Source organism: Rhinatrema bivittatum, chromosome 2, assembly GCF_901001135.1.
Source record: "Rhinatrema bivittatum chromosome 2, aRhiBiv1.1, whole genome shotgun sequence".
Lineage (NCBI taxonomy): Eukaryota > Metazoa > Chordata > Amphibia > Gymnophiona > Rhinatrematidae > Rhinatrema > Rhinatrema bivittatum.
The window spans coordinates 156,568,843-156,581,667 of NC_042616.1; the positions used below are offsets into that span (position 1 = coordinate 156,568,843).

The window sequence follows — 12,825 nt, forward strand, 5'->3', positions numbered from 1 at the left end:
CATCTCTGTTCAATCCATAGAGGTCTTGCATTTCTTCCTGGGTTCCATATAACCTGCAGGAGGCACCTGCACCCAGGTTTCCATACTTGTAGCCATCGCAAGTCTCCTTGTTCCTCCGCTGAGCACCCTCGATCTTCAGGAGACGTATACCCTCATAAGCTATGCATTCCACAGCAACTCCAGGTCCTTGGGTTTGAATAACCTGCAGGAGGCGCCTGCATCCTAGGCCTGCCTCTGTCTCACCAGTTTCAATCCAGTCCCTGCTTTACACAACTCTGGTTCTTGCCTTGGGACTATCTACAACTACAATCCTGTCTCTGCTGTGCACAAGTGGGAATTCCAGCCTTATCCCATTCCAGGTTTCCTGAGATGTCATCTCATTAACTCTTCTCCAAAATACTGATGCAGAGAGTTGTCCTGAATCCATAGCTCACAGCCATCATCCTCCAGTGTCCTTCTTGCAGCTTTTCTGAGCTGGTAGAATCAGGATAGGGAGATCCTGATTTGTCCATTTCATCTGTTCTCCAGTGCTGTTTCCACTGCCAGGCAAAGGACTATAATTTCCACCTTCTGTCTCGTCTGATAAGCCTGCAAACAAGGGATATGAAGGTTTACAAATAACAAAAAGGGAGAAATAGATAAGTAGTACAGAGATTATCATCAGGGTAAAAATAAGGTAAATATACAGTCAGATTAAGGTATAGCAAGTAAGGTAAAGAGGAGTGAGCTAATAAAAAAGTATGGGAAAGGTTATGTTCTCAGCTGGAGATGGTTCAGAGTTAAATTGATCTTGGTAACTGAGCATGTTTTCAGATCATTTGAGAGTTCAGTTGATGAGATGATGTTGTGAGAGTTAGGGTTTCATTATAAGCTTTGAAAAACAGCCAAGTTTTCAGATCTCTTTTGAATGTTTTCAAATTGGGTTGCATTCTAAGGTCCATGGGGAGTGAGTTCCATAATTTTTGGCAAGCGATGGAGAAGGCTCTTTGAAGGGTTGTTGATAGTTGAGCTGTTCGAACAGGGGGAATTTTCAGAAGGCCTTTGTTGTTTGAACGAAGGTTTTGTTGAGTCATGTGAGGAATAAGGTTAATGATTGACCAGTTAAATTCATCTTTATATATTAATTTGTGTGTAATGTTCAGGGTTTTGTATTCAATACGGTATTTGATTGGTAACCAGTGTAGGGAAATAAGGATGGGTGTAATGTGTTCATGTTTTTTAACATGTGTTAGAATTCTTGCTGCTGCGTTTTGTAGGAATTGGAGTGGTCTGATGCTCGAAGATGGAAGTCCAAGTAATAGGGAGTTGCAATAGTCGATATTGGAGAAAATAAGTAGTTGAAGTACAGATCTGAAATCTTCAGTGGTTAGAAAAGGTTTTAGGCGTCTTGAGGGTTAATATTTTATAATATCCATCTTTAATTTTGGTTGTGATGTGCTTTTTTAAAGATAGTTCATTTGCCTCACAAATCTGCTTCACTTTTTTGAAGGAGTTAATAAACATGTGGATAAAGGTGAACCGGTAGATATAGTATACTTGGATTTTCAGAAGGCGTTTGACAAAGTTCCTCATGAGAGGCTTCTAGGAAAAGTAAAAAGTCATGGGATAGGTGGCGATGTCCTTTCGTGGATTGCAAACTGGCTAAAAGACAGGAAACAGAGAGTAGGATTAAATAGACAATTTTCTCAGTGGAAGGGAGTGGACAGTGGAGTGCCTCAGGGATCTGTATTGGGACCCTTACTTTTCAATATATTTATAAATGATCTGGAAAGAAATACGACGAGTGAGATAATCAAATTTGCAGATGACACAAAATTGTTCAGAGTAGTTAAATCACAAGTAGATTGTGATAAATTGCAGGAAGACCTTGTGAGACTGGAAAATTGGGCATCCAAATGGCAGATGAAATTTAATGTGGATAAGTGCAAGGTGATGCATATAGGGAAAAATAACCCGTGCTATAATTACACAATGTTGGGTTCCATATTAGGTGCTACAACCCAAGAAAGAGATCTAGGTGTCATAGTGGATAACACATTGAAATCGTCGGTTCAGTGTGCTGGGCAGTCAAAAAAGCAAACAGAATGTTGGGAATTATTAGAAAGGGAATGGTGAATAAAACGGAAAATGTCATAATGCCTCTGTATTGCTCCATGGTGAGACCACACCTTGAATACTGTTGTGAGGGACACTGCAGAATCAGCTGCAGCACTGACATTCAGCCTGGAGTAAGATGACCTGACTATCTATCCTTGAGTCTAGATTGTTTAGGTTGGTACTGCTAGCTGAGGTCTGATTCTGAGAACGTAAACAGATTGTGAGTAATCCTGTCCTGGCATAAACACAAGATTCGGCACGCACACTTGTTTACATTAGGCTATAAAAGAAAGGTAGCTTTGGCCGACAAACTGAGAGAGTTCCTTTGCGGAAAATGCAAAGTGATGTTTAGTCTTTGTAGACGTACAAAGAGAAAAGAGACCCCTTTTCTCGCCTGTGATGCGCTCTCTCCTTGCCAGGCTGATGACGAAAAGGGTGTTGTGAGTATTGGCCGAAATATTGCGCACGGATACAGATGTATATGCTTAAGCAATATCTTTAATGCTTAGAACTGTAAATGCTTAGAACTGTATATACTTAGAACTGTATACTTTTAATACTTGGACTTAAGATTGTATACCAATAAACATATTATTTTACTTTTACCTTATCCTCGCCTACCTGATTCCTTACAACTGTGTACAATTCTGGTCGCCGCATCTCAAAAAAGATATAATTGCGATGGAGAAGGTACAGAGAAGGGCTACCAAAATGATAAGGGGAATGGAACAACTCCCCTATGAGGAAAGACTAAAGAGGTTAGGACTTTTCAGCTTGGAGAAGAGATGATTGAGGGGGGATATGATAGAGGTGTTTAAAATCATGAGAGGTCTAGAACGGGTAGATGTGAATCGGTTATTTACTCTTTCAGATAGTAGAAAGACTAGGGGGCACTTCATGAAGTTAGCATGGGACACATTTAAAACTAATTGGAGAAAGTTCTTTTTTACTCAATGCACATTTAAACTCTGGAATTTGTTGCCAGAGGATGTGGTTAGTGCAGTTAGTATAGCTGTGTTTAAAAAAGGATTGGATAAGTTCTTGGAGGAGAAGTCCATTACCTGCTATTAAGTTCACTTAGAGAATAGCCACTGCCATTAGCAATGGTAACATGGAATAGACTTAGTTTTTGTGTACTTGCCAGGTTCTTATGGCCTGGATTGGCCACTGTTGGAAACAGGATGCTGGGCTTGATGGACCCTTGGTCTGACCCAGTATGGCATTTTCTTATGTTCTTATGTTCTTATGTTCAATGATCACTCCTAAGTTGCGTGTATGTGATACTGGGAAGATGGGTTCATTATGGTTCTCGAGCAAGAGGGGAGGTGGAGGTGATGGGCTGGGTTTCCGATCCATGATAATTAATTCATTTTTTTCAATGTTAATTATGAGTTTCAAGCGAGTTAGCAGATGTTTGATTGTAGATAGATATGTGACACTTTTCTTGTAAGTATCATCCAGTGAATTTTGAATTGGAATTAAAATTTGTTTGTCATCCGCATTTTTTGGGGGAAGTAATAGAACATTTTTTAAATTATTTGATGTTTTATTTATCAGGTGTTTTGAAATATTTTATTAAAGTTTCAGAAATATTAGAATAAATTTAAACAAGCTTTTTAAAACTATTGGATTTTCATCTGCTGCGTTGACATTTATTCTTTTTATTAGCATTATTTTAATATTATGAATGTTTTATATCTCTTGATTTTATTGCATTTGAGCTTCTGGTTTTCAGTACAGTTTTTGGTAGCACATTTCTATTTTGTATTTGGTAAGGGTTTGAATGTATTTTAAAGGTCCAGTTCTTGTGTAACTTGAATTTTTGCTGTAAAAATTATGGTACTTATCATCACTGGCTTTTACCTCATTATGGTCCTCTTTTTCTCATTTCTATTTTAAACAGTTTACTCTTTCTTAACTTCATTTGATTGCATAAAAATGGTTTGAATGTTCTTGCAGAAATTTTTTTTTTTCATTCACATATTTTATTGTAACTGATGTTAGCAGATTAGGCGATTATTTTAAGGGATAGACTTAGCTACTTTTCCCTCTAAGGATTGGGTTGCTGTGAGCATACAGTTGTAATGTAGGAGGGTGGACTGTGTTCTAGGGCACTTGACAGCAGCAAATTTTCTGGTGCACCACCAACTTCAGCAGTCAATCACCCTATGTCCCTGATGGCAGAGGATATATTTTTAAGGAATCTACTGTACAACACTGGTTTAAAAGGAGTTTGGACAAGTTCCTGGAGGAAAAGTCCATAAACCAATTTTTTACCTGCTAGACTTGGGGGAGCCACCCCTTATCTCTTGGGATGTGCTGAGTACTTGTGACCTAGTCTGACCACTACTGGAGACAGGATGCTGGGCTCCCTGGACCTTTGGTCTGACTCAGTATGACATATCTCAGTGCCTGTGAGGTTCAATATTGGGTAATCCAGGAAAGTTCTCTGAATATTCAGTGGAACATAACTGGATATCACTGAATATATCCGGATACAGAAAAAATTTACTGTTAAAATGTTTTCCAGATAATTTTAGGACAGTCCTCCAGCATGACCAGGCTTACCGGAATACGTTTATCTGGATAGCGCTGAATAAGTAGCGCTAATCGGCCCTAGGAATGCCCCAACACCACCTCTTTTTTTTTTACCTGGATAAATATTGTGCAGGTAATAATTTAATTACTCAAACAAAATTTAAATGGAGACTTGGGGGAGAGGGCAATATTTTTTACACCAAAGATTTGTCCGGGTGACTCCCAAAGTTACAGGACATATCATTTGTATATTTTAGCTTTATTTTGTGCCTTACCCACCAATGTTGATCAACTGGTATAAAATGCTATTGAGAGTCGATAATCTTGAGAATCATTTTAAAGTTCATTATGAACCCCACCCCGAGAGATGCATGGCATGTCGAATCTATTGGTTATACAGATGGGATGCAGTGAATCATTCTAAAAGCATTACTTCTGGCTTTAGAAATCTTATATATTTGTCATGCTCATGCTGATTTCATTAAAACACAAAGATTGATTGTAAGGCTTGAAAAAAAAAATCTGTTTATCACAGACTGGCTAGTTGCTCATTTTTTATTTTGCTGTAATCACTTTCAAATTACTGTAGCTTTCATTCCATGTATGACTGTGGAGGGCACAGTTACTCCTGAAGCCTCTAAATCCCCAGTTCCTTAAGCCAGTTCTCAATCCACAGGTGGTTCAAACATCTCCAAGGAGCATCAGCAGGCTTAGTCATAAATCACCGGACCTGCTGTTTACAGTTATGACTGATCTCTCAAAACAGGATCAATGCAGCTCATTTCTGGAACCTGAAAACAAGTGCATATGAGAGAAAGTGTCAAGAAAGAAGATATTAAAAAAGAAGGTCAAACCTTAATTCACCTTGGTTCCCTGAAATATTCCTCGCAGTCTCCTGATGATAATAATTTCATAGCTAAGGCCTTAATATTGTGGTATCCACAATTTCCATAAAATCTCAATTTAACTAGAGCCTTTCTGATCAGCTCTTTTCTACCTGTGGGCTGTCAAGCAGCTTTTTCCCGCAATTTTCTGTCTTGTCCACTATTCTACTGCAACCATCTGCGTTTATCCCAAAGTTTAGGTAGGGCCATATTTATAGCCTATGATTACATTATACCAGCAGGAATGTTTAAATCATTCATTTCCTATGCATTCACATGTTTTTCCTTTCAGTTCCATTAATTGAATGTAATTGTTGTTTCCTATTCCACTGGAGCACTACTTTAGAAAGCATTACAAAAGATGAAAGGGTAAGGTGAGTACATTACAGTTATAGTAGGTACTGAAGAACACATTCTAGATCGTAACAAAAACAGTACATAGAAAAGCTGAGGCTATATGAGGAACTAATATATAATGTCTGTAGACCTGCAGCCTATTGTGAGAAATCAAAAGATGCTATGTTTAGTCTGTGGCAATACTGGCAGCTGAGTCAGGTTTTCAGCAGGTGACAGAAAGCCAAGCCCTTATTAGTGGCTCACAAGGTTAGGGGTGAGGGAAGAATGTGTTCCACAAGTCTGGTGCTGCACCTTAAAGGATCTGGATCTTGGTTTTTTTTCAGCTAGAGAGCAGTGAACATGATTAGGTGGTAATGTATTTGTGAGTTGGATGCATGCTTCGGATGGCGTGATATCCCCTCACTTTCTGTCAGATACTGTCAGAAGGACCAATGCCTTTCTTTGCTTTGAAAGTGAGAGACAGGATTTAATGTGTAGAGAAATGGGTATCCAGTCGTGTGAGAACAATAGAGGAGTGGCCCATTTCCATTGTCTCTTGCAGCGGACAGTTCCAGTGGCAGCGTTGTGTATTGCCTGAAGTTTGGCAATCATCTTTTGATACAGATCCTTATAGATGGCATTACAATAGTACTATGATTGCATGGGTTGTTTTGAAGTCAGCTGGTTTTAGGAGGAAGTGCAATTGTTTTACCATGCATGGAAACCAAAAGGTTTTATGAGTTACTGTTGTTACTTGACTCTTTATGAGCAGGGCACGCTCAAGAATGACACCTGGACTTTTAACCTCTCATTGATTGTGTAGGGTGATGTAATCCAAAGAAAGTGGAGGGGTGTTTTCTGGCCATGTTACTCACCCATGGGATTTCTGCCTTATCCTTGTTTAATTGAAGTCGATAGGTAGCCATCCAGTTTGTTACTGGATTAAGGAACTGATTGATGAGCACCGGTATGCTATCCTGTGAGTCCAGTTGAGGGAGAAGAATCTGTATGTCATCAGCATAGATGTACACTTTGAGACCAAAGCTTCTAATGATGATGACTGAGAGCTGGAGGTAAACATTGAAGAGGATGGTGGATAGTGGGGAGCCTTGAGGAACACCCTAACTTCGGACACCATGAATTTTAAGATGTACCTGTTTATAGAAATACTCAGAAAATGTACCTGGGCAACTAAAATGTAGCTTCCAGTTTTAATATGGATTCATAAATAGTTTGATTTTCTGTGGTAGCTATTAGGAATAAGAAGTATATTTATTCAGGCATGCAGATATTATGGCTTACAAATCTCTATTTCATGAAATATGTATATTTATATACATAGATTTATATCCATCACAAGAAAGTTCTCAAAGCAGGTTACATCAGATAAATATTACAATAATCAATAAACACATATCAGTAACAGAATCAAAATAAGGATAAAATAAATAAAATAAGCAATAGAAAATAGAAAATATATAGTAAAAGTAAGAACATATTAACAATATCATCATACACACCATTCTGAATAAATTCATAAATACATTACATCTAACTTATTAGTGATACGATTCAGCCTGCTATGCAGCCTTCCTGCTACCAGAGGTCCCCACAGAGCTACATCTGCTTTTGCTCCAGCCAGTCATCATTGGCTCATGAGTCAGCAGGGGTTGGTCTATTTAGTCCCGCTTCTTGCAATAACTGAAGCTTTGTCATCAATCAAGTCTTCTCGGTTCCTTGCCTGGCCCTTCTCTGCCTTGCTTTCCCTGTGGTCTCAGGGCCTTCCAGCTCTGTTTTGCCTAGTCCTGTGACCTTCTGAGGCCTACTGCTTAGTCATGTAGGCTTCTCAGGCCTTCTGCTTAGTGGCCTTTGGGTCTCAAGCTTGTGGTCTTCAGGCCTTCTGTGTTATCTGTCCTATCTAGTCCTTGTCTTGTCTGTGTTTTGTGCTTGCCCTGTCCTGTCCTTGGCTGTCTGGCCTAGTCCTGTCCCTTGTATCTGTTCCCTGCACTGCCAGTCAGTCCTTGCCTCAGTCTCCAGCCCTGCACTGCCTTTGTATCTAGTTCTTGTCTCCAGCCTGTGTCTCCAAGTTCCAGCCTACACCTTGATTCCAGTCACAGTCTAAATCCTGGCAGGTGCCAGAACCCAAAGGCTCAACATGCAGGGGAGGTGGCTGCTACAGGTGGAGGATCCTCTCTGTCCTGCCTTGAAGTCCTGTGCTGCCCTGTGGGGTTTCCCCAGCTCTAGCTGTTACCTTAGTTGTGACAATGAGTTAGTGACAGAGGACCTGCTCAGCCTGAACATTCTACAAATAGGTGGTGGTGAATTAAAATGTCTTTAATGCCTAACAAAATGACAGTAGGTCAGTAAAAGTCCTGTCATCCTTCAGGAGGTCATTTCAGCAGTTTGGACCTACACACAGCCTCTAGGGTATACACGGGGCGGATTCCGGGTAAAGATCGGCCCGGGAATTTTCCACCCAGGCCGGCCCAGGAGATACCCTGTGGTCTGCCGAGCACAGCTCTGTTGCGGCCGTGCTTGGCAGACCACATGACCAGAGCGACTGGCTCACCGGGGGATGCCCGATCCCCCGATAGGCCAATCCGCCTCTGGGTATACATCTTTAGATCTTTAAGTCTGTTTCCATATGCTTTAGAACTAAGATCATTGACCATTTTAGTAGCTACTTTATGAACTCCAACCAGTTTATTTCCTTTTGAAGGTCCTTCTCCAGAATATTCCAAATGAAGTCTCACCAGGGACTTATATTGGGGCAATTTCACCTCTCTTTTTCTGCTGACCATTTCTCTCCCAATGCAGCCAGGCATCTTTCTGGCTTTTGCTGTCATGTAATCTAGTTATTTGGCCACATTAAGATAATCAGATATGATCACCCCCAGATCCTGCCCTTTTTTCATGTTTAGAAGAATTTCACTCCCTATCCTATTCCTCTCCCCTAAGTGCATAACTGCATTTTTTAGCATTAAATATTAGGGATGTGAATCGGGCTTCAGACGATTGAAAATATCGTCGATATTTTCAAAATCGTCAGAAATCGGGGCTCCCCTGAAACAATAGGAAAACCCCACAATATTGATCGTGGGGGTTCTCTTATCGTTTTGGGGGAGGGCGGGAAAAACGGCACACAAAAATAACTCCTAAACCCACCCCGACCCTTTAAAATGAATCCCTTTGCTTCCCCCACCCTCCCGACCCCCCCAGAAACATTTTACAGGTACCTGGTGGTCCAGTGGGGGACACGGGAGCGATCTCCCGCTCCCGGGCCGTTGGCTGCCACTAATCAAAATGGCACCGATGGCCCTTTGCCCTTACCATGTGACAGGGTATCCGTGCCATTGGCCCCTGTCACATGGTAGGAGCACTGGATGGCCCATGCCATTTTTAAAGATGGCGCCGGCCATCCAGTGCCGGAATATGTACGGGCTGATGAGGAAAAAGCAATTTTGCTTTTTCCTCATCAGCCCGTACATATTCCTTCCTTTCACCTCTGAGACTCACAATGACACTTTTGTACTTCCTCCTATCACTAACATATCTTGAAAAAAAAGTCCCATTTAGAGCAAGATAAAAATAATTTTATTGTTAATGGATGAAGATAAGATTAAGACCGACCAATCTAAGCGCCAATGCATTTCTAATAAGATTCGTGAACCCACCAATTAACTTAAAGACTTGTTTTTTATTGTGAAATCTATGATTAAATCACCTAATATTGTCACAGGTAATCATATTGATCTCAATCTGATAGGTCAGTTTTTTGTTAAAAATATTGAGTTGCTCATTCCTTCAAGAGTGATTCAAGAAATTGATTATCTTGATACCCCAATTAGATGTGAAGTTTTCAAGGAAACTACCGTAGAATAAATAACCAATATCATGGCTGATCTCAAAGTTAACTACTGCATATTGAGCGATTGCTCAAATGTGTCTTTCAAATTGCTTAGATGATCTTGCCCCCTTTGTTACAAATGTTGTGAATTTATTCTGTAATGAAGGACATATTCCGGATCCTATGAAGGAAGCTTTGGTATGGCTGGTTTTATAAAAAATCAAATCCAACAGGAGTGCAAGGAGATTTTTGGTCCAAAAGTTTTTTATTCATCAAAACGGAAATGGTTTTATAAAAGCCACACTTGGCACAGGACAACTTTAAGAACTATCATCCAGTTTCCAACTTACATTTCTTGGCTAAGATACCAGAGAAAGTTGTCCTAAAACAATCGCAAGATTTTATGGACAAATATGACATTCTAGATTTACAGCAGTACGGCTTTAGGCCAGGCCACAGTACTGAGATTTTATTACTATCACTATGTGATGCATTCAGAAGAGGATTTGATTCTGGCACCAAAGTTTTGTTGGTGTTACTTGACCTTTCAGCAGCATTTGACACAATAGATCATAATATTTTGTTTAAATGTTTACAAGAAATTGGGTTTGGTGATTTGGTTCTTAAATGGTTTTCCTTCTTTCTGAAGAATAGAAGCTATCAAGTTCAAGTAAACAGTAATAAATCTGGGCTATTTAAGATTCTATCTGGAATGCCTCAGGGATAAGCTCTTTCAGCCATTTTATTCAATAACTATCTAAAGCCGATTTGTCACATGTTTGCTGACTTGTACGTCAGATATAGAATATATGCAGATGATCTCCAATTCTACATTCTGATTAGGGGATCTTATCTTGATGTGATGCAGAAGGTTGCTTCATGTTTGAGTTTACAAGCTTGGCTGACTAAAATTAAGCTGCTGATCAATATGGAAAAAAATGAGATTTTATATCTCTATTAATTCCTCTCCGACAAAATATCATCACATTTTTCTTTTGATAGTTTCAATATCATGATTTCTCATGAAGTCCGCAATTTGGGTGCAATCTTTGATACAAAACTGTATTTTTGCCCACAAACTAAACAAGTGGTGTGCTCATCCTATTTCAAGTTACAGATACTTCAAAGGCTACATCCTTTCTTAAAAGAAGGTGACTAAAGACAGTCATATATTCTATGGTAATGTCAACTGTCGATTATTGCAATGTACTATATATTTGACTACCTTTGAATATGACCAAAGTGCTTCAATGTATCCAAAATTAGGCAGTTGCTGGGATCCCTACCTCATATCATATAAAACCAAACTTAATAAAATACCATTGGTTGCCCATTGTTTGGAGAAAAAAAGTTTAAGATGGCTCTCTTGGTATTCAAGAGTATAAAAGGGCTGGCTTCAAGTGGCTTTAATTCCATGTTAAAGCTATACCAGCTTTCTAGGGCTTTAAGATCCAACTCCCTACTGGATGTGCCTTCCATTAAATTGGTTAGATTAGAAGAGTCACATGATAGGCTTTTCTATGTGTAAGGTCCTCTTATTTGGAACTTGTTGCCAGTGTGTCCAAAAGAAGAAACTAGTTTACTGAAATTTTGGAAAAGGGTAAAAGCCTTCTTTATCCAGGCAGCCTTCAATATGTGAAATAGTACAGAATGCACTGACTTGACATAATGATGTTGCTGATAATTCTTGAAGAAGTAGGAAATTATATGCTATCTTTTATGACTGTTTAATTTAGATGAATAACACCTTATATTTTATGTATTATAATTATGGATGTTAAATTTGTACACTGCTTAGAATTATAGGTAGGTGGTCAATAAATATTTTAAATAAATAAATAATGAATTTTCCCCACCCCATTTTATAATATTTTCTATTTTTTCTTCCATTTGAAACTTTGCATTCCTGACTACTTTCCCGGCTTCTCTTAGCTTTTCCAGATAATGTCACCTATCCTCTTTGTGAAAGAAGCTATTTTAGCCAAAAGATCTTCATTAAAAAATTGGAAGAAGGATCCAACAGAAGAAAATAGGATAAAGCATAAACATTGGCAAGTTAAATGTAAGACATTGATAAGACAGGCTAAGAGAGAATTTGAAAAGAAGTTGGCTGTAGAGGCAAAAACTCACAGTAAAAACTTTTTAAAATATATCCGAAGCAGAAAGCCTGTGAGGGAGTCAGTTGGACCGTTAGATGATCGAGGGGTTAAAGGGGCACTTAGAGAAGATAAGGCCATCGTGGAAAGATTAAATGATTTCTTTGCTTCGGTGTTTACTGAAGAGGATGTTGGGGAGGTACCCGTAATGGAGAAGGTTTTCATGGGTAATGATTCAGATGGACTGAATCAAATCACGGTGAACCTAGAAGATGTGGTAGGCCTGATTGACAAACTGAAGAGTAGTAAATCACCTGGACCGGATGGTATACACCCCAGGGTTCTGAAGGAACTAAAAAATGAAATTTCAGACCTATTAGTAAAAATTTGTAACTTATCATTAAAATCATCCATTGTACCTGAAGACTGGAGGATAGCAAATGTAACCCCAATATTTAAAAAGGGCTCCAGGGGCGATCCGGGAAACTACAGACCGGTTAGCCTGACTTCAGTGCCAGGAAAAATAGTGGAAAGTGTTCTAAACATCAAAATCACAGAACATATAGAAAGACATGGTTTAATGGAACAAAGTCAGCATGGCTTTACCCAGGGCAAGTCTTGCCTCACAAATCTGCTTCACTTTTTTGAAGGAGTTAATAAACATGTGGATAAAGGTGAACCGGTAGATATAGTATACTTGGATTTTCAGAAGGCGTTTGACAAAGTTCCTCATGAGAGGCTTCTAGGAAATGTAAAAAGTCATGGGATAGGTGGCGATGTCCTTTCGTGGATTGCAAACTGTCTAAAAGACAGGAAACAGAGAGTAGGATTAAATGGGCAATTTTCTCAGTGGAAGGGAGTGGACAGTGGAGTGCCTCAGGGATCTGTATTGGGACCCTTACTGTTCAATATATTTATAAATGATCTGGAAAGAAATACGACGAGTGAGATAATCAAATTTGCAGATGACACAAAATTGTTCAGAGTAGTTAAATCACAAGCAGATTGTGATAAATTGCAGGAAGAC

General features: G+C 39.3%; 1 protein-coding gene across 1 annotated transcript in view; it reads right to left on the reverse strand.

The window, feature by feature from the left end:
• Nucleotides 1-439: 439 nt before the first annotated feature.
• The window catches only part of LOC115083238, a 36,792-nt gene continuing 24,406 nt past the window's right edge, over nucleotides 440-12,825 (reverse strand). Inside the window, exon 3 of the mRNA XM_029587046.1 lies at nucleotides 440-588. Within this exon, the coding sequence (XP_029442906.1) occupies nucleotides 440-588 (149 nt within the window). The remainder of the gene's footprint in view (nucleotides 589-12,825) is intronic.